Source organism: Tachyglossus aculeatus, chromosome 1, assembly GCF_015852505.1.
Source record: "Tachyglossus aculeatus isolate mTacAcu1 chromosome 1, mTacAcu1.pri, whole genome shotgun sequence".
NCBI lineage: Eukaryota > Metazoa > Chordata > Mammalia > Monotremata > Tachyglossidae > Tachyglossus > Tachyglossus aculeatus.
This window is the reverse complement of record NC_052066.1, coordinates 169,955,973-169,978,440: the sequence shown is the minus strand read 5'-3', so window position 1 is coordinate 169,978,440 and position 22,468 is coordinate 169,955,973. Positions and strand designations below refer to the sequence as shown.

Here is a 22,468-nt window from a genome sequence, read left to right as displayed (position 1 = left end):
TTCCGGCTGGGGACGCACCTCCCGCCCCTCCACCCCGGTCCTGGGTGAGCCCCTCAGAGCCAGCATGGGGGCATCGGGGTCCGGGCAGACTGAGAAATGTTCCGGAATTCCCACTTGTTCTGCCTCATATGAGGAAAGGCAGAGTTTTCAGTCCCTTAAGTTGGACCTACTGCCTTTAGCCAACTTCCTGACAGTCACCCCGGCCACCCCAGCGGAGCACTCCACTCCAACCCTGCCCTCTGCTCCTTCCCACCTCCGGGTCCTCCGCTTTCCAACCTTGTTCCTTTTCTCTGCAGCCACGGGAGCTCTGGACCCCTGAGCCCACCACATCCTCTGGGTTCAAAGACTAAGTGGAAAAAAAAAACTACTAAAAAAAAATAACTTTTAATTAGCATTCAAGATTCTTCCTTTCCCAAAACAGAAACAGGCCGAGCCCAGATGGACACCCTGTGGGCCTGACCCCAGGCCCGGCACTGAAGGTTGAGGCTTGGAACAAGGAGGGATGGGGCAGGAGCGCAATCGGCCTGCTTTCCTTAGAAAGGCTACTGCCCGAGCGAAGATGTCACTTGAAGAAGCGAGGCGGCAAGCAGGTCCAACCACAGTCCTTAGGGGAGACCAATCCCCCCCTAGCCTCCCCACCCCGGAGCAGTGAGGACATCGACACCCCCAAACCATGCCCCAGTGGCCCCTCAAAGGCCCTGACCCAAATATAAGCCAGTAGGACCATTGCACGTGGGAAGCCCAGCCTCACCCAAGCACCAGAGACCCAGGGGAACGCCCTGGGGGTCTTTGCCGCTGCCCGGGGGGTTGGGCAGTAAGAGTCAGCCGCTTGGCTGACCAGCAAAGCACTGTCCAGAGGCCAGAGCCCAGCCGGGTTCCCTACAACACATCCCCAACCCCAGCTCTACCCCAGATTCTGCCCCCAAATACAGAAATCTCCCACTAATAAAGGGGATGTGGAATCTCCTTGGTATGGCCTCTCCGGCAGAACACAGTTTGTTGGGTGAAGGAGGGGAGGGGGAAGGGAAACAGAAGCAGCTCTGGCTTCACTCTCCAGACCTCGGGCTTCAGCCTCAGTGGAGGGTCTAGGTTGATCCCCTCGGCAAAGCCCTCCCCAATTCCCGCCCCCCGATACCTGAGCCCCCCAGTCACACTGGGTTTCGGGTCCCAAGCCTCTCTTTGGCTTTAGTCCATGAGCTCGACTCTTTCCAACTCCCACTTGTGCTACATCCACCTTAGCTCCAAAGTTTCAGTCTGCCCTAAGAGAGGGAGACCGGGCATCGCAGAAGCATCGCTGGCGGGGAGCCATTTACGGTCCACGTGTCTGTCAGACCTCAGCTCCCCTAGCCCCTTCGCCTGATGGCTCCAGGGAGCTTCAGAAGGGCTCCCTGTGTGTGGATTCCTATGCTCTGAGAAGCTGAGAGTCAACATTTTAGGGGGCAGCGCACACCGAAGCAAACCAGAGAGGGACCACAGGAGGAAGGGGCGACTTCAGGCGCAGCCCCCGAAGCTCTGCAGCGAGGAGCTCAGACTACAAAGTGTCCACTCCTCCCAGGAGACCAATTCCCAGACAGAACGAGGTGGGCAGGGCGAAAGAGGGGGCAGTCCTGACCCTCGCAGCAACAACCCATTGTGGGGGAAAGCATTGTCGTGTACACACAGTGCCAGCCCGATGGGCCACTGAGGGAGGTGTAGGGAGGGGGGCCGCTGGGTGGGACTGAATAACTGCTGGCGGCTGGCAGCTATGAGGGGTGTGAGCTTACTGAGCACTGACTGGAAGCAAACAACCAATGAGATCAAAAACGCTGGCAACCCTGGTCCACAGGGGTGGAGGAGAGAGCTGGGCCAACAGTAGAAAGGGGAGAATCTCCCAGAGTGAGGGAGGCCTAGAAGGAAGGGACTGGGGGTGGTGGGAGACTTGGGAAGGGTGGGAAAAGCCAGCCGAGTTGGAGGATGCAGTGGGGCAGGGGCGCTGCCCGGGCATTAAGAACGCAGAACTTGAGGTTTCCGGTCTCCAATCTAATGGTATCGTCTGGAGGAGAAACCCTTCTTCCCTGACAGCCCCTTCATGGGGCGGCAACCTCCACCTCGAAGCTGGCCAGCAGGCAGAGGTGGTCCGAAGAGCAGAAAGGGTTCGGCAAGCCATTAGCAGCCCAGATGACCTCTTCGGACAGGAGGGAGAGGCGGCCGAGCAGCTTCAGGGCTCTGCCCCAGGACCGGTCATGGCCTGGTGAACAGGGAGAGCACGTGTGGCATGAACGGACCAGGGCCGGGGTCACCACCCTCCTGGGTCTTGCCCGGTCCCCCCTGCCCTGTCCCCTGGCCCGCAGGGGAACCCACGTGGCTCAGCAGACCCGGTCACACAGCCGAGGAAGGTTTTGCACCTCCTCCGGTGGATGCCTTAGGCCTAGGAAACCCCCACCAGGCAGTGGGGCCACCCCGAAAGCTTCACCACACGTCCATTAACTTATTTGCTTCTATCTTCCCCAGGGCTGAATACAGTGCCTGGCACACAGTAAGTGCTTAACAAAAGCCTTAAAAAAAAAAAAAAAAACGAAGGGAAAGAGCTTAACTTTGCATCTCCCCCTTTCTCCTGCTGCCCCGAGCTGACACAGAAGTCAGGGGCCTCCTCGTCCCCGCGCCACTCCTGTCAAATGCAGCGCGAGTAAGGGAGAGTGTGAACTCTTTCCCACCCACTGGGGTCTTTCCCGAAAAGGGACTGCCCTCCCCGCCACCCAGCTTACGCTGCCCGAGCCCCTCTTGGCCTAGAAGGGAGGCCCCCGGCCCACCAATACTCACTGGCTCCGGGCCCGTCCTCCGAAGGCTTGGCTGAGAAGAATATGTAATCCACCGTGGCACCCAGGCCCAAGGGCACCGTGGTGACCTCAGGGCAGCCCTGCTGGGGCAGGAAGTGGCTATAGACAGAGGTCAGGCGGAGGCTGTGCTGGAGAGTGTCTGCGGTACTGGAGAAAAAGCAGAGAAGGGGAGAGAGTTTGAGATGCTCCCACCGGGAAAGTTCACTTCTGCCGCCCCCGGGTGATTCGGTCAATCAACCGCATTTACTGAGCACTTACTGTGTGCAGAGCACTGTGCTAAGCGCTTGGCACTGAACTAAAGATTCAGAGATCTCATTCTGGTCTGGGGAGGTGAGGGGAAGGAGGAATGGAGATATTACTCACACAAAAACAAAAAGAAGGACCAAGTGCAGAAAGGCGAGTAGGCAGCGTGGCTGGGAGTCAGGAGACCTGGGGTCGAGTACTGCCCCTGCCACTTGCCTGCTTTGTGAACTTGGACTACTAACTTGGCTTCTCTGTACCTCGGTTTCCTCATCTGTAAATTAGGAATGAAATTGCTGTTTTCCCTCCTTCTTTGGACTGTGAGCCTCAATCAACCAATCAATGGTATTTACTGAGAGCTTATTGCGTGCCAAGAACTCTACTAAGGGCTTGGGAGAGTACGATATAGCAGAGTTGGTAGACAAGATCCCTGTTCACAGGGACCTCAGAGCCTAGAGGGGGAGCCTCATGAGGATCGGGGACACTGCCTCACCTGATTAACTTGAATCTACTCAGCACTTAGTAAATAGTAAAAATAGTCCACATCTCTCCACTCCTCAGAAACCTACAAAGGTAGCACATCCTGCTCGGCGTCAAACAGAAACTCCTCACAGATGAGGAAACAGGGAGATGTCGACGGAAGAGCCCGCTCACCTGGATGACAACAAAGGCACATGCATCGGATGTGTCCGATAATCTTTTGGGAGAAGGGCCGGAATAGGGACATAACAGAAGTTTTGGAAGAAAGACACTTCCCCACAATCAGCAGTCAGTGAGCTCTCCCTCTCCTACCTTTCCTTGCTCCTGTCTCACTACTGCCCGACAAGCCACTCCTCTAAAGCCAACCTGCTCACTGGATTTCAGTCTTGTCCATCTCCCTAACACCCCCTTGCTCACGTCCTCCCTCTAGCCTGAAACTCCATCCCCCTTCACAAATGACAGATCACCACTCTCCCCCCGTCTTCAGAGCCTTCCTAAAAATCACATCTCCTCATTATCTACTCGCTCTCCCTTCTGTGTCGTCTATGCACTCGGGTCTATTCCCCTTAAGCACTTTTGGATACTCGCCCCACCCCAGCCGTCTGGTATTCACGCACCTATCCGATAGTCTGCCATCTTCCTTAAATGCAACTTAGTTTAATGTCTGCCTCCCCAACCAAGCTGTAAGCTCCTTGATGGCAGGAATCGTGTCTACTAAAAGCTATCTTACTTTACTCTCTTCCAAGAACTCAGTACAGTGCTCAGTAAATACTACTGATTGATCAATCGACTAATAAACACCATAATTCGTAAGCAGCCCTCATTCCCTTCAGCCCCTCCTGGCCCATCTCATTGCCGCCTCCCACTACTGCCGTGAAGAATCCCCGAGTCCTTGCTCCTGGTTTCCATCCACCCCTGCCCAGGCCCAAGTCCAATTCCAGGCAAGGGGCTCAGGAGTAACAGGTCTGTGGGAGTCTTCCAAGGACGGATGCAATTTCTTTGCCCTTGACAGAACTGGCATAACTCGCCTTGGCAGCCACACGAGCGAGTCTTGGAGGAGGCTGTGGAGGGGAAGACCAAGGGTGGGTCCCGGGAGGGCAGCCCAGAGTTTCGGGAAAGAGCAGGCTTGTCTCTCGCCCTCGCCCGGGGACAGGGGAGAGGAGAAAAGGAGGTTACCTGGGGAGGAAAGGTTGGAGGTCTTTAGAGTCTGCCTCAGGGATAGACCGGGACCAGCCCTTGGGACGCTCTGCAAAACAACAAAAGAGTCATGGGCTTACCCATCCATGGGCAGACTGCAGGGACACGGTCCCTTGTCTTGAAACTCCACCCAGAGCCCAGCCTAGTTTTCTCTTCTCACGGAGAGTGGACAAGAGCAATCTGTTCTGGGGACCTTGTTAAGCCAGGTCAAAGCATTAGGTGAGAGCCAGCAGGGGGATGAGAGCCCCATCCTCCTTGACCCAAAAACTCCCATCTCAAGGGCCCACTGGAAATGCTGGGACAAATTCAGCCTCGGGAGACGGGATGGGGTTCGGGGGGTGGGCGCTGCCTCCCCAGGCAAGCCTTGGAGGGCTTCCCTTGGGAGAGGACTACCTAAAAGAAAGGGCCAGAAAGGCCCGGGGCCAGTGAAAAGGGGAAAAGAGGACAGGTCTATTCTGCTCCCGCTACCTGAAGTGGCGTCGGTTACTCCTTCTAACAGGACCAGCCCCATGGGCCGCTGGCAAGCGATGTCACAGAAGCGCAAGCTCAGCAGGAAGTCCCGGTTATACTTGCGTTTCTCTGCAAATGAAATGTCACCCCAGAGTGAGGGAATGGGAAAGAAGAAGAAGCACCGTCCGAGGGTCTCTCTCCACAACCCCAACCCCAGCTCTGGACGGGACACTCCCTTCCCGCCCCCATTCCAGACTTGCAAGGGGAAAGGAAAATCTGCTCAGAGAACAAATGGCTCGTCTCATGACGGGCGAAATTCACATGGGTCAAGTCACGGCCCCGAGTCGGCTGAGGGTAAGGAAAGCCAGGGAAAGGAAGTAATCTGCTAGGAAACAAAATGGGGATATTCTCCCTTCCCTTTTTTTATGGCATTTAAGCTCTTACTATGTGCCAGGCACCATTCTGAGCGCTGGAGTAGATAGAAGCGACAGTCTTAATCCCCATTTTACAGATGAGGTAACTGAGGCATAGTTCTCTATGTTAAGTGACTTGCCTAAGGTCACAGAGCAGACAAGTGGTGGAGCCGCTTGTCACCGCAGAAAACTCAGACAGACAGGCACAGATCGAAGCAAGAAACATGGCTCACCGGCAATCTTTGGGAGGCAGGATGCGGTGTACTGGCAGCTATCCGAGATGCCCAGAGAGCTGGGCCACAGAGGGGTGGACAGCTTTCTCTGGTAAAGCTGATGGGAGAAGTCTTCCTGCCCAGACACCTGTAGGGAAGCAGGAAGACAGAGATGAGGAAACGGGGAGATGTCGACGGAAGAGCACGCTCACCTGGATGGCAACAAAGGCACGTGCATCGTATGTGTCCGATAATCTTTTGGGAGAAGTGCCACAACGGGGACAAAACAGGAGTTTGGGAGGAAAGACACTCCCCCCAAAAACATCCTGTGGCGGTGCGCATGATAGAGAGGGAGAGCAGAAGAAGCAAGTGAGACAAGGGTGGAGGGGGAACGGTAGCACCTGTGGACCTCTACCTAAAGTTCACATTTCACTTGGGAAAAGAGGTTTGCAACTGAACTTCACCGGGGCATTAATGCTTCCGGGGGGTCAGCTGGGCTTTTACACTGCAGTGGAAATGGCTATTTGGGGGTCAAGTCTTCCCTGGCTACTTGCAGCAGGCCCCAACCAGGACAGCTAGTAGCCTGCGGCAGAGAATCCCCAAGTCACCCCACCGAGAGGACATCAACGATGTCAACTCCGCAGCCCCAGGAAGCGTTTCTCTGCCAGTGGAGCATTTCCCCACGTACGTACACATAGAGTCTCTTTCCATCTCCAAGCTCCCTAAGGACCAGCCTGCACCCTTTTCCACCTGGTCCAGCGGGCTTATCATACTGACACTATGAGCCATTTCAAAAAGAGCATCACTCCGGTAGAAACACGGGCACTCAGCCCTTTCTTTCCGTCCACTCCTGCCATTCGGATAGGTGGGCTCTGCTGGCTCAAAGGGGCGGGGAACTGGGGTCCCGGAGGGCTACGGCAATCAGCAAACTAGGAACCCAGACTGCGCGTTAAAACTCCAGGGCTTCCAATTCCCAGGCCTGGGCACGAACCACAAGATCCCATGATCCCTGAGAGTCTTCCAGTTCCCATCAACTGGAGGGGACATTTAGATAGCAAAGCGGCAGGGAAGGCAGAAGAGACCAAACGGACCACTAGTGATGAGTATAATTTGGAAGGCAACCAGTTGCTCTCCGTCTCCAGTAAGGTCTGAACGAAAGGAGGACTAAAACTGCGTCACCCGGGATTTAGGTCAGACACAAAGAAGAACTGCCTGAGCCTGGTGACCCATTAGACACTGACACGGGTTCCTAAGGAAGGTTTGAGAGTCTCCCCATTCTCCTCCTCCTCTTTCTAATCCTCCTCCCCTACAGGTCTTTCCGAAAGGCCGGAGATTCCCCGGCCAGGGGCAGTCAACCAGTGTAAGTGTGGTGCCGATGAAAAGCACGGCCTAGGAGGGGCATTCTCATTCGCTTTTGATCAATCTGCGAGAGCGGGCCACGGTGTGGCACGATCGCGGGACCGAGAGGCCGGTCGGCTTCTTGCCACGGCCCCCCCCGGCCCTCACACCCATCCCCTTCCGAGACCCCCCCTCCCCGCTCACCTTCCACACCGGAATCCCTCGGTACCGGAGCCGCCCCTTCCGGATGAAGTCGTAGAGCGGTGAGTTGGGGACGGAGTTCAGGTCGCCACAGAGGATGATGGGGCAGTAGCTGTCGTCTTCCAGCCTCGCCATCTTGTCCACCTCGGCCAGGAGGATGGCAATCTGGGCCAGCTTGATGTCCCCCCGGCGGGGGTTGTACAGCAGATGGGTGTTGGCCACACACAGGGGCCCCGTGGCTCCGGGGCCCGAGCTCTCCGGGACCAGCGGCTGCAGCAGGAGCACCAGCCCCACGTTGTCGCGGTTGAGGAGCTCCAGTCCAGGCCGGAAATACTCCACGGGGCTCGAGGAGAGCAGGCGGAAGCGGGTGTGCTTGTAGCATATGGCACAGCCATCCGTCTTGCACCTGGTCCTCCTCTTGTAGAAAGAGGTGAAGCCTGGAACGAAAGCCACAGTCACTGTCTTTGTCAGCAGCAGAGCGGTATCACCCTGGAGCCAGCCTAGGGCGCCTCGGAGCAGTGGCAACCAGCTCGGGGCTCGCTTCGGCCAGTAGATAAATGGACGGCGCAAGGGTGGGGGGCGGTGGTTTGGGAAGAGGGGTGAGTGTGTCTGTGTGTCTGTGGAAGGGAAGTCTGTGTGTTTTACCGTCCAGAGAGGGGGAGTCAGGACTCCCAGATCCCAGGGGGAGCAGGATGAAAATGAATTCTTCGGCCGAAGGGGAACTCCTGGCTAGGCCCTGACATCACCGGGAAAACAATCCCCAGCAGACTACATTACCCATCATCCTCAGGGCCGGCTCCAGCTGCTCCCAGTAGTGATCCTCTTGCACTTCCTGGAGACACAGGATCTGGGAAACGGATGAAGTGAACGTTTACCTCGGCGTGCCACTTTGCAGAGACCGCTGGCTGTCTCTGCCAGATGGCAAGGAACTGGGACGAACTCTTCCCGAGCGACTAGGCAACAATGCAGATGTTGGAAACGCTGAGGCTCTCAGGACAAGTATCGCCCGGCCCATTTCCCTCCAGCCTGAACAGCCCCAGCCTGAAACTCAGGGTGCCAAACTCCACAGGACTCTGCTTTCCCCCCTTCTCCGTTCCCAGCCGCCTCTGGCCGAGGACATCATAGACCCCAAAAGGAAGTGCTGTTATTCAGTGTACCGAAGCAGGCAGGTGTAGCGGAAAGAGACAGGGGACCGGGGTTCTGATCCTGGCACTGCCACCTGCGTGCCACGTGCCTTAGGCCGAGTCACTTCACCTCTCTAGACCCCAGTCTCCTCATCTGCGAAAAGGGGGGCGAAATACCTGTTCTCCGTCCTCCCTAAACTGCGGGCCTCCCGTGGTTTAGGGACTGTGTCCGACCTGTCTACCGTGACCCTTCCTCGGCACTCAGCATACCGAGTCACGTGCACTGTGCCTATTAATGTTTTGCCAGATGCGAGCGGGCCTCTAGAAGGCAAAGGTGGGCATTCGGGAAGGCCGAATGTCCGTCGACGCAGTCCCGTCAGAGAAGGAGTGGCCCTCCTGGCGACTCACGTCCGGGTCCCAGTGCTGGAACTCCTGCAAGAGGTTGGCGAAGCGATAGTCCCAGTTGAGGACGTCGGGGTGGCAGTGCAGGTAGAGCTCCGGGCACTGATGCACCAGGTCCTGGGCGAGGATGTTGTAGGACATGACGGTGAACTGGAACGGAGAGCAGTTCCCCGCCGGCAGCCCCTGCCGAGCCTCTGGCTGCGGGGAGAGTTCCTCCCATTCGCGCCACAAGATTTCTAAAGGCAGGAGGCAGGCCTGTGTCAGTCACAGGTGCTTTGGGGATTTACGCTCTCCATTTCCCCCGGCAACTCCTCCCCGCCCCTAGTCCCTGCACTGCTCCAAACTCTACAACTCGGAAACCAAAGACAATGGGGATCCCCCTCCATCAGGGCAACTTCTCCGCCTGACGCTTTGGAATTCCGCCTACTCCTTCCTCAGATCACCCTCGGCTTCCTTCTGTTTGAAGGGGGCTCCCGGGACTCTTCCCCACTCCCAAGCCACGGAGCCCAGGACCGTCACGCCCTCTGAGGATGCTACGAGGAGTGTGGCCTCGTGGAAGGACCACGGGCTTGGGAGTCAGGCGACCTGGGTCCTAATTTATTCATTCATTCAATCGTACTTATTGAGCGCTTACTGTACTAAGCGTTTGGGAAGTACAAGTCGGCAACATATAGAGACGGTCCCTACCCAACAACGGGCTCACAGCTAATCCCAGCTCTGCCCCCAAACGGCCTGCTGTGCGACTTTGGGCCGGCCACTTTGCTTCCCCGGGCCTCAGTTTCCCCATCTGGGAACCAGGAATTCAATATCTGCTCCCCCTCCCCACTGTGGGGCCCACACTGCATCTAACTGCATCGCCTCCACCCCGGCCCTGAGTGCAGTGCTCAGCACGCAGTGCGCGTTTAACCACTACCGCAGTTATTAAGGACGTTTCCGACCTCGGGCCTGAACGTTTCCAGGTCCCACCAGCAGAAGCCGAGGAAAGAGAAGGGGCGTCTGGTGCTCTGACATCATCGCTAACATTTCGGGGCCCTCCTCCGCTCCAGCCCCAGCCCACAGTCACCCCGCTCTCCTGCCCTCACCCTCCATTTCCCATCAAGACTGACCGTGGTAAGGTACTTCCAGCGAAGGAGCCGGCACGTACTCCAAACCCTCGAAGGGCCAACCGGACGCTTCCCCTTCCGGCCCCAACTCGGGCGCTAAGCTCCAAGATGCCACGGCAGGACCTTCTTCCCACTGGTCCGTACACAGGGCAACCTCGGGAGGGGCCTCGCAGTCTGGAAACTGGCGGTCCGGTGGCGTGGGGATGGCCACCCACGTGTCTGCGTCCGCTTTGGGGAAAGGCCCCTCTTCCTGCTGCACCCCGGGGTAAGGTTCTCCGAGCACCAGAGTGCGGAGGTCACTGAGCTGCACGCTGGACCACTTGTCTTCCGAAGCCACGTCCTGCTGCTCCACGGAGCTGGCCATTAGGAGTGCCAAACTGCCTTCCCCACGGGCCAGCCCCTTCTCCAAACAAGCACCCCCGCCGGCGGGCGAGAGCAACCTGTTGGCCTCTTCTTCTCGCCACTGCTGCAGCAGGCCTTCTCTCTCCTCTTCTGGAGACAGAGCAAACTCCCCCTCGGCCTGGGGGGGTGAGCTCTTCGCCAGGACATTCTTCCGGCATGTAAGAAAGGCATCTGTCAGGAAGAGCCAAGACGCTGGGTTAGAGGGGAACGGCACTGTCATGCACTCACCCTTCTCCACCCGGCATGGGGCTTTTCTGACCGCTCGGCAGGGAAAGGTGATATCAGGCTGCATCACCCGCCCGAGCATCTTCCGGGTCAAGCCATCGATACCATTTACTGAGTGCTTAATGAGTGCAGAGCAACGTAGTAAGAGCTTTGGGCATACTCCCTGCCCACGAGGAGCTTACAGTCTAGAGGGGGAAACAAACTGCCACCACGCTGATCCTACACCGCAGCTGACCTCCGGATCATTTCTCAACAAAAAAGTTCAATCCATGTCCCCCCACTCCTCCAGAACCTCCGGTGGTTGCCCACCCACCCCGCATCAAACAGAAACTCTTTACCATTGACTTTAACGTGCTCAATCGGCTCTCCCCATCCTTTGGATTTCCTCACTGATTTCCTACAGATCAGCTCACGCATTCAGCTCCTCTAACTCTAGCTTACTCACTGCGCCCCATTCTCATCTATCTCACTGCTGACCCCTTTCCCATGTGGTCCCCCTCGCCTGGAACTCCCTCCCCCTCCATATAGGCCAGACCACGACTCTCTCCACCTTCAAAGCATTATTAAGGTCAAATGTCCTCCAAGATCCCTTCCCCAATTAAGCCCTCTTCTCCCCAGCTTGCTTTCCCGTCTGTGTTGCCTATGCACTTGGATCTATGCCCTTTGGACATTTGATATTCGCCTCACCAGTCCCAAAACGCTTACAATACATATCTTGAAGCTAGATATTATAAATTACTCATTTATGTTGATGTCTGTCTCCCCCTCCAGACTGGAAGCTCGTTGTGGGAACATGTCTGCTAATTCTGTTAAATTGGGCTCTCCCAAGAGCCTCGTACAGTGCTCTGCACAGAGTAAGAGCTCAGTCAATACCTCTAATTGACAGGCATTAATATAAATCAATTACAGATATGCATGTAAGTGCTGGGGAGCCGAGGGTGGGATGGATGAAGGCTACAAATCCATGTGCAAGGGCAGTGCAGAAGGGATGGGGAGAAGACAGGAGGGTTTTGTCGGGGAAGGCCTCTTGGAGGAGATGTGACCTTGATGCAGCTTTGAAGGTGGGGTGAGCGATGGTCTGTCATACGCAGAGCGGGAGGGAGGACGTGGGTAAGGGGCCGGCAGCGAGACGGACAAGATTGCAGGATGGTGAGTACGTTTGCCCTGGAGGAATGAAGCGTGCTGGCTGGATTGCAGTAGGACATCATCGAGGAGGGGGGAGAGCTGATTTAGTGCTTTAAAGCCTACGGTAAGGAGTCTCTATTTGTTGCAGAGGTGGACGGGCAACGATCGAAAGTTTCGGAGTAGGGAGATGTGAAGTGAATGTTTCTTTCAGAAAAACGATCTGGGCAGCAGACTGAAATTAATACTGGATTGGGAAGAGACAGGAGGTCAGAGAGGGGGCTGATGCAGAAGTCCAGGCGGGATAAGATAAGGGTTTGGGTCAGCCTAGAAGTAGTCTGGATGGAGAAGAAAGGGCAGATTTTAGCAATGCGGTCACGGTAGAACCAACAGGATTTGGTGACAGATTGAATATGTGGGTTGAATGAGAGAGAGGAGTTGAGGATAGTGCCAAGGTTACGGGCTTGTGAGTCAGGGAGGGTAGCGGTATTGTCCGTGGCAATGGGAAACAAGGAGGACAGAGTTTGCGGGGGAAGAGGAAGAGTTTTGTTTCGGACAGGTTAAGTTTGAGTTGTTGGCAGGAAACAAGAAATAATAATAATAACGGTATTCGTTAAGCTCTTCCTATGGGTCAAGCACTATACGAACAGCTGAGGATAGATACAAGATAAATCAGGTCCCCCATGGGGCTCACTGTCTAAGTAGGAGGGTGGGCAGGGAATGTGACTACGAACCCTGTTAATAAAGTCTTTTTGGTCTCATAAATCATTCTGTGCACATCTCCCATTGCTCAAAACCTTCACCATAGGCTTTAAGGCGCTCAATCAGCTCTCTTCCCTCTTCCTCTCGCCTTCAAATCCGACGGACCTCCACTCATCTCTTCTCCCAAGCCCTCCGAAAATCCCGTCCCCTCCAAGCAGCCTTTCCTGACTAACCTACTGGGTCGCCTATGCACTCTGTCCTAACCCCTAAACACTGAGCTACTCCACCCACATCGCACTTACATATACGTCCTTCTACTTGGCCGCCTCCTTTATCTGTAATTTATTTTAATGCCTGTCTTTCCCGCTAAATTGTCAACTCCTTGTGGGCGAGAACCCAGTTTACTTAAGCTATTGTACTCTCCCAGGCGTTCAATACAGTTTGGGGTTGGTGTGTTTTTTCTTTTACGGTATTTGGTACGTGCTCACTATCTATCAGGCTGTCTACTAAGTGCTGGGGTAGATACGAGCTAATCAGGTTGGACACAGTCCCTGTCCCACGCAGGACTCAGGATCTTAATTCTCATTTTACAAGTGAGGAAACTGAGGTACAGAAAAGTTAAGTGACTTGCCTAAGGCTACACAGCAGACATGTGGAAGAGCCAGGATTATAAATCAGGCCCTTCCAACTCCCACCAGGTCCCCGCTCTACCCCCTAGACCACGCTGCTTCACAGTGCTTCGCACACAGTCGGTGCTCAATAAATACCACCGACTCATCGATCCTCGGAATAACACTCCACACAGTAACTCGCTGGGCCTTCCCCAGCTAAATCGGATTAAATGATCCTCAAGAGGTATAATGTGAACTTACAGAACTTAGCAATAATAGAATTATTATTCTATGGAATAATAGAACTTATAGAATTTAGCAATAAGGGGCTTCACTGCACGTTACTGGGGCATCCCAGCAGTTCTGCACAGGTCCGGGGGTCAGAAGGTCATGAGTTCTAATCCCGGCTCTGCCACCCGTCTGCTGTGTGACCCCGAGCAAGTCCCTTCCCTTCTCTTTGCCTCAGTTCCATCATCTGTAAAATGGGATTGAGAATGTGAGCCCTAGGTGGGAAAGGGACTGTGTCCAGCCTGATTTGCTTGTATCCATCCCAGCGCTCAGTACAGTGCCCGGCACATAGGAAGCGCTTAAATACCATCATTATTATTATTAGTTCTTATTCTATCTCTCACTGGATGATGCCAAAAAATACAATAATAATAATGGTATTGATTAAGCACCTACTATGTGCCAAGCACTGTTCTAAGCACTGGGGTAGATGTGATCATGAGTAAGTCACTTAAATTCTCTGTGCCTCAGTTACCTCATCTGCAAAATGGGAATTAAAAGTGTGAGCCCCACGTGGGACGACCTGATTACCTTGAATCTACCCCAGTGCTTGGCACATAGTAAGCACTTAGCGAATACCAAAATTATTGTTATTACAAGGTACGTAGAGTGCTCCACGTGAGGCTCAGGATCGTAATCCCCATTTTCCAGATGAGGGAACTGAGGCACGGAGAAGTGAAGCGACTGGCCCAAAGTCACACAGCAGACAAGTGGTGGAGCCAGGATTAGAACCCACGACCTCTGACTCCCAAGCCGTCTGCTGTGTATCCTTTGGTTAAGTCACTTCACTTCTCCGTGCCTCAGTGACCTCATCTGTCAAATGGGGATGGAGATTGTGGGCCTCACGTGGGACAACCTGCTGACCTTGTCTCTCCCCTGGTGCTTAGAACAGTGCTTGGCACACAGTAAGCACTTAATAAATGCCATCATTATTATTAAATACCGCAGCAAGGCTCAGTGGAAAGAGCACGGGCTTTGGAGTCAGAGGTCATGGGTTCAAATCCCAGCTCCACCAACTGTCATTCATTCAATCATATTTATTGAGTGCTTACTGTGTGCAGAGCACTGGACTAAGCTCTTGGGAAGTTCAAGTTGGCAACATATACAGACTGTCCCTACCCAACAGTGGACTCACAGTCTAGAAATAATAATAATGATGATGATATTTGTCAAGCACTTACTATGTGCGAAGCACTGCTTTAAGCGCTAGAGACAGTCCCTACCCGACAACGGGCTCACAGTCTAGAAGGGGGAGACAGACAACAGAACAAGCAGACAGGTGTCAATACCATGAGAATAAACAGAATTATAGCTATAGGCACGTCATTAATAAAATAAATAGAGTAGTAAATAGGTACAAATTCATTCATTCAATCGTATTTATTGAGCGCTTACTGTGTGCAGAGCACTGGACTAAGTGCTTGGGAAGTCCAAGTTGGCAACATATAGAGATGGTCCCTACCCAACAACAGGCTCACAGTCTAGAAGGGGGAGACAGACAACAGAACAAGTAGACAGGGGTCAATACCAACAGGATAAATTCATTCATTTGTTCAATCGTATTTATTGAGCGCTTACTGTGTGCAGAGCACAGGACTAAGCGCTTGGGAAGTACAAGTAGGCAATATAGAGAGACAGTCCCTACCCGACAGCGGGCTCACAGTCTAGAAGGGGGAGACAGAAAACAGAACAAGTAGACAGGTGTCAATACCATGAGAATAAATAAAATTATAGCTATAGGCATGTCATTAATAAAATAAATAGAGTAGTAAATAGGTGCAAATTCATTCATTCAATCGTATTTATTGAGTGCAGAGCACTGGACTAAGCGCTTGGGAAGTCCAGGTTGGCAACATTTAGAGACGGTCCCTACCCAACTGTGGGCTCACAGTCTAGAAGTAATAATAATAATGATGGCTTTTGTCAAGCACTTACTATGAGTAAAGCACTATTTTAAGCGCTAGAGACGGTCCCTACCCGACAACGGGGTCACAGTCTAGACGGGGGAGACAGACAACAGAACAAGTAGACAGGTGTCAATACCATCAAAATAAACAGAATTATGGCTATAGGTACGTCATTAATAAAATAAATAGAGTAGTAAACAGGTGCAAATTCATTCATTCAATCGTATTTATTGAATGCAAAGTACTGTACTAAGCGCCTGGGAAGTCCAAGTTGGCAACATATAGAGACGGCCCCTACCTGACAACGGGCTCACAGTCTAGAAGGGGGAGACAGACAACAGAACAAGTAGACAGGTGTCAATACCATCAGAATAAATAGAATTATAGCTATAGGCACGTCATTAATAAAATAAATAGAGTAGTAAATAGGTGCAAATTCATTCATCATTCAATCGTATTTATTGAGTGCAGAGCACTGCACTAAGCTCTTGGGAAGTCCAAGTTGGCAACATATAGAGACAGTCCCTACCCAACAACAGGCTCACAGTCTAGAAGGGGGAGACAGACAACAGAACAAGTAGACAGGTGTCAAAACCATCAGAATAAATAGAATTATAGCTATAGGCACGTCATTAATAAAATAGAGTACTAAATAGGTGCAAATTCATTCATTCATTCAATCGTATTTATTAGGTGCAGAGCACTGTACTAAGCGCTTGGAAAGTCCAAATTGGCAACATAGAGAGACGGTCCCTACCCAACAACGGGCTCACAGTCTAGAAGGGGGAGACAGACAACAGAACAAGTAGACAGGTGTCAATACCATCAGAATAAGTAGAATTATAGCTATAGGCATGTCATTAATAAAATAAATAGAGTACTTAATAGGTGCAAATTCATTTATTCATTCATTCAATCGTATTTATTGAGCGCTTACGGTGCACAGAGCACTGGACTAAGCACTTGGGAAGTCCAAGTTGGCAACATATAGACGGTCCCTACCCGGCAACGGGCTCACAGTCTAGAAGGGGGAGACAGACAACAGAACAAGTAGACAGGTGTCAATACCAACAGAATAAATTCATTCATTCGTTCAATCGTATTTATTGAGCGCTTACTGTGTGCAGAGCACAGGACTAAGCGCTTGGGAAGTACAAGTTGGCAATATAGAGAGACGGTCCCTACCCGACAGCGGGCTCACAGTCTAGAAGGGGGAGACAGAAAACACAACAAGTAGACAGGTGTCAATACCATGAGAATAAATAAAATTATAGCTATAGGCATGTCATTAACAAAATAAATAGAGTAGTAAATAGGTGCAAATTCATTCATTCATTCATTCAATCGTATTTATTGAGTGCAGAGCACTGGACTAAGCGCTTGGGAAGTCCAAGTTGGCAACATATAGAGATGGTCCCTACCCAACTGTGGGCTCACAGTCTAGAAGTAATAATAATGATGGCATTTGTCAAGCGCTTACTATGAGTAAAGCACTATTTTAAGTGCTAGAGACGGTCCCTACCCGACAACGGGGTCACAGTCTAGATGGGGGAGACAGACAACAGAACAAGTAGACAGGTGTCAATACCATCAGAATAAACAGAATTATGGCTATAGGTACGTCATTAATAAAATAAATAGAGTAGTAAATAGGTGCAAATTCATTCATTCAATCGTATTTATTGAATGCAAAGTACTGTACTAAGCGCCTGGGAAGTCCAAGTTGGCAACATATAGAGACGGCCCCTACCTGACAACGGGCTCACAGTCTAGAAGGGGGAGACAGACAACAGAACAAGTAGACAGGTGTCAATACCATCAGAATAAATAGAATTATAGCTATAGGCACGTCATTAATAAAATAGAGTAGTAAATAGGTGCAAATTCATTCATCCAATCGTATTTATTGAGTGCAGAGCACTGTACTAAGCGCTTGGGAAGTCCAAGTTGGCAACATAGAGAGACGGTCCCAACCCAACAGTGGGCTCACGGTCTAGACCGGTCAGCCGTGTGACTTTGGGCAAGTCCTCTTCACTTCTCCGGGCCTCGGTTCCCTCATCTGTGAAATGGGGATGAAGACCGTGAGCCCCCCCCGGGGGACAACCTGATCACCTTGTAACCTCCCCAGCGCTTAGGACAACCAATCAATCAATCAATCGTATTTATTGAGCGCTTACTGTGTGCAGAGCACTGGACTAAGCGCTTGGGAAGTCCAAGTTGGCAACATACAGAGACGGTCCCTACCCGACAGGCAGGTTCACAGTCTAAAAGGGGGAGACAGAGAACAAAACCAAACATACTAATAAAGTAAAATAAATAGAATAGATAGGTACAAGTAAAATAGAGTAATAAATACGTACAAACATATATACAAGTGCTGTGGGGAAGGGAAGGAGGTAAGATGAGGGGGATGGAGGGGGGAGGAGGGGGACAGTGCTTTGCACATAGTAAGCGCTTAACAAATACTATTATTATTATTAATATAATATATATATATATATAATATATATAATATATATAATAATAATGCCGGGGTGGCCCGCCGGGATTACCTGAGAAGGCCCGGAGGAGGCGGACGGCGGGCCACAGCAGGTAGCACAGAAAGGTGCCAATCATCGCGGGGCGGGCACGCGCACAGGCGCGCGCATGCGCGCGCTCCCTCCCCCCGGCCACGTGGCCGCGCGGCCACCGCTCCCGCTCCCGGCCCTTCAACAACAACTTTATTAGGAGCCGCGGACAGCGGGCGGCGGCCGGAAGTCGGCGGAGGGGGGAGAAGGAGGCCTGCACCGCCCAGCGGCCTAGGCCGCCTCACCTCATGGCCGCCATTGCCTCACCCTGAGGGCTCCCCCCACCTCATGCCGCCCACCTGTCATTTCCATCATCAATCAATCAATCAATCAGCCCAGTTCCATCGATCCATTCTCATTTTGCCATTCATTCCTTCAATCATTCAATCAGCCCAATTCCATCCATCCATTCTCATGGGTGTTGACACCTGTCCATTCATTCCTTCAATCCTATTTAGTGAGTGCTTCCTGTGTCCTAATCAATCAATCAATCAATCAATCAATCAATCGTATTTATTGAGCACTTACTGTGTGCAGAGCACTGTACTAAGCACTTGGGAAGTACAAATTGGCATCAGATAATAATAATAATAATAATAATAATAATAATAATAATAATAATAATAATGGACAACAGATAATACTATTCATTCATTCAATCGTATTTAGACTTTTAGACTGTGAGCCCACTGTTGGGTAGGGACTGTCTCTAGATGTTGCCAACTTGGACTTCCCAAGCGCTTAGTCCAGTGCTCTGCACACAGTAAGCGCCCAATAAATATGATTGATTGATTGATAGATGTTGCCAACTTGTACTTCCCAAGCGCTTAGTCCAGTGCTCTGCACACAGTAAGCGCTCAATAAATATGATTGATTGATTGATTGATTGAGAGATGTTGCCAACTTGTACTTCCCAAGCGCTTAGTCCAGTGCTCTGCACACAGTAAGCGCCCAATAAATACGATTGATTGATTGATTGATGTTGCCAACTTGTACTTCCCAAGCGCTTAGTCCAGTGCTCTGAACACAGTAAGCGCTCAATAAATACGATTGATTGATTGATTGATTGATGGAGCACTTACGGTGCGCAGAGCACTGGACTAAGCGCTTGGGAAGTCCAAGTTGGCAACATCGAGAGACGGTCCCTACCCGACAGCGGGCTCACAGTCTTGAAGGGGGAGAAAGACAACAAAACAAAACATATGAACCAAATAAAATAAATAGAATAAATATGGACAAGTAATTCTTTCATTCATTCTATCGTATTTATTGAGCGCTTACGGTGTGCAGAGCACTGGACTAAGCGCTTGGGAAGTCCAAGTTGGCAACATCGAGAGACGGTCCCTACCCAACAGCGGGCTCACAGTCTAGAAGGGGGAGACAGACAACAAAACAAAACAGATGAACAAAATAAAATAAATAGAATAAATATGTACAAGTAATTCATTCATTCATTCAATCATATTTATTGAACGCTTCCTGTGTCCTAAGCACTTGGAAAGTACAAATTGGCATCAGATAATAATAATAATCGGCAACAGATAATACTATTCATTCATTCAATCGTATTTATGGAGTGCTTATGATGTGCTGAGCACTGGACTAAGCGCTTGGGAAGTCCAAGTTGGCAACATCGAGAGAGAGTCCCTACCCGACAGCGGGCTCACAGTCTAGAAGGGGGAGACAGACAACAAAACAAAACATATGAACCCAATAAAATAAATAGAATAAATATGTACAAGTAATTCTTTCATTCATTCAATCGTATTTATTGAGCTCTTACGGTGTGCAGAGCACTGGACTAAGCGCTTGGGAAGTCCAAGTTGGCCACATAGAGAGACGGTCCCTACCCGACAGCGGGCTCACAGTCTAGAAGGGGGAGACAGACAACAAAACAAAACAGATGAACAAAATAAAATAAATAGAATAAATATGTACAAGTAATTATTTCATTAATTCATTCAATCATATTTATTGAGCGCTTCGTGTGTCCTAAGCACTTGGGAAGTACAAATGGGCATCAGATAATAATAATAATAATAATAATCGGCAACAGATAATACTATTCATTCATTCAATCATATTTAGACTTTTAGACTGTGAGCCCACTGTTAGGTAGGGACTGTCTCTATATGTTGCCAACTTGGACTTCCCAAGCACTTAGTAAAGTGCTCTGCACACAGTAAGCACTCAATAAATGCAATTGATTGATTGATTGATTGATGGAGCGCTTACGGTGTGCAGAGCACTAGACTAAGCGCTTGGGAAGTCCAAGTTGTCAACATCGAGAGACGGTCCCTACCCGACAGCGGGCTCACAGTCTAGAAGGGGGAGACAGACAACAAAACAAAACATATGAACAAAATAAAATAAATAGAATAAATATGTACAAGTAATTCTTTCATTCATTCATTCAATCATATTTATTGAGCACTTACTGTGTGCAGAGCACTATACTAAGCGCTTGGGAAGTACAAGTTGGCAACATAGAGAGACGGTCCCTACCCAACAACGGGCTCACAGTCTAGAAGGGGGAGACAGACAACAGAATAAGTAGACAGGTGCCAATACCATCAAAATAAATTCATGTATTCATTCAATCGTATTTATTGAGCAGTTACTGTGTGCAGGGCACTGGACTAAGTGCTTGGGAAGTCCAAGTTGGCAACTTCTAGAGACGGTCCCTACCCGACAGCGGGCTCACAGTCTAGAAGGGGGAGACAGACAACAAAACAAAACAGATGAACAAAATAAATAGAATAAATATGTACAAGTAATTCTTTTATTCATTTATTCAATCGTATTTATTGAGTGCTTACTGTGTACAGAGCACTGGACTAAGCGCTTGGGAAGTCCAAGTTGGCAACATAGAGAGACGGTCCCTACCCGACAACGGGCTCACAGTATAGAAGGGGGAGACAGACAAGAAAACAAAACATATGAACAAAATAAAATAAATAGAATAAATATGGACAAGTAATTCTTTCATTCATTCATTCAATCGTATTTATTGAGCACTTACTGTGTGCAGAGCACTGTACTTAACACTTGGGAAGTACAAGTTGGCAACATAGAGAGACGGTCTCTACCCAACAACGGGCTCACAGTCTAGAAGGGGGAGACAGACAATAGAACAAGTAGACAGGTGTCAATACCATCAGAATAAATAGAATTATAGCTATAGGCACGTCATTAATAAAATAAATAGAGCAGTAAATGGGTACCAATTCATTCATTCATTCATTCAATCTTATTTATTGAGCGCTTACTGTGTACACAGCGCTGTACTAAGCGCTTGGGAAGTACAAGTTGGCAACATATAGAGACGGTCCCTACCCAACAGTGGGCTCACAGTCTAGAAATGATAATAATGGTGATGGTATTTGTCAAGAGCTTACTATGTGCAAAGCACTGTTCTAAGCCCTAGAGATGGTCCCTACCCGACAACGGGCTCACAGTCTAGAAGGGGGAGACAGACAACAGAACAAATAGACAGGTGTCAATACCATGAGAATAAATAGAATGATAGCTATAGGCATGTCATTAAAAAGATAGAGTAGTAAATAGGTACAAATTCATTCATTCAATCATTTATTGAGCGCTTACTGTGTGCAGAGCACTGGACTAAGCGCTTGGGAAGTACAAGTTGGCAACATATAGAGATGGTCCCTACCCAACTAAAATCAATAGAGTAATAAATACGTACAAATATACAAAGTGCTGTGGGGAGGGGAAGGGGGTAGGACAGAGGGAGGAGGAGGAGAATGATGGCATTGTTCTAAGCGCTGGGGCACATACAAGGTCATCATGTTGTCCCACGTGGGGCTCACAGTCTTCATCCCCATTTTACAGTTGAGGTAACTGAGGCACAGAGAAGGTACGTGACTTGCCTAAAGTCACACATCTGATAAGTGGAGGAGCTGGGATTAGAACCCACGACCTCTGACTCCCAAGCCCAGGCTCTTTCCACTAAACCACGCTGCTTCTCTTGTTTTGTTTTGTCATCTGTCTGCCCCCTTCCTAGACTGTGAGCCCGTTGTTCATTCAGTCATTCATTCAATCATATTTACTGATGATGATGATGGCATTTATTAAGCGCTTACTATGTGCAAAGCACTGTTCTAAGCTCTGGGGAGGTTACAAGGTGATCAGGTTGTCCCACGTGGGGCTCGCAGTCTTAATCCCCATTTTTACAGAAGAAGTCACTGAGGCACAGAGAAGTTAAGTGACTTGCCCAAAGTCACACAGCTGACAATTGGCGGAGCCAGGGTTTGAACCCATGACCTCTGACTCCAAGCCCGGGCTCTTTTCCACTGAGCCATACTGAGCGCTTACTGTGTGCAGAGCACTGTACTAGGCGCTTGGGAAGTACAAATCGGCAACATATGTAGACGGTCCCCATCCAATCTCTAGCTGTTGCCCAATTGTACTTTCCAATCGATTAGGCCAGTGCTCTGCACACAGTAATAATAATAATAACAATGTTGGTATTTGTTAAGTGCTTACTATGTGCCAAGCATAATAATAATAATGTTGGCATTTGTTAAGCGCTTACTATGTGCCAAGCACTGTTCTAAGCGCTGGGGTAGATACAAGGTAATCAGGTTGTCCCACGTGGGGCTCAGAGTCTTCATCCCCGTTTTACAGATGAGGGAACTGAGGCCCAGA

At 50.6% G+C, this 22,468-nt stretch overlaps 1 protein-coding gene across 5 annotated transcripts in view; it reads right to left on the bottom strand.

The window, feature by feature from the left end:
* Positions 1–365: 365 nt before the first annotated feature.
* ANGEL1 (angel homolog 1) overlaps positions 366–22,468 on the bottom strand; it is a 29,867-nt gene continuing 7,764 nt past the window's right edge. For 4 of the 5 annotated variants that reach the window (XM_038744348.1, XM_038744330.1, XM_038744339.1 and 1 more), the window contains exons 3-11: positions 9,980–10,549; positions 8,880–9,109; positions 8,125–8,194; positions 7,351–7,784; positions 5,830–5,956; positions 5,202–5,312; positions 4,713–4,782; positions 2,800–2,963; positions 366–2,227 (exon numbers count right to left, since the gene is read on the bottom strand). In XM_038744348.1, the coding sequence (XP_038600276.1) occupies positions 2,067–2,227; positions 2,800–2,963; positions 4,713–4,782; positions 5,202–5,312; positions 5,830–5,956; positions 7,351–7,784; positions 8,125–8,194; positions 8,880–9,109; positions 9,980–10,549 (1,937 nt within the window). In that variant the 3' untranslated portion in view covers positions 366–2,066. Of the gene's footprint in view, positions 2,228–2,799; positions 2,964–4,712; positions 4,783–5,201; positions 5,313–5,829; positions 5,957–7,350; positions 7,785–8,124; positions 8,195–8,879; positions 9,110–9,979; positions 10,550–17,785; positions 17,859–22,468 lie in introns of those variants that run through there. The other variant, XM_038744365.1, reaches the window with a different exon arrangement.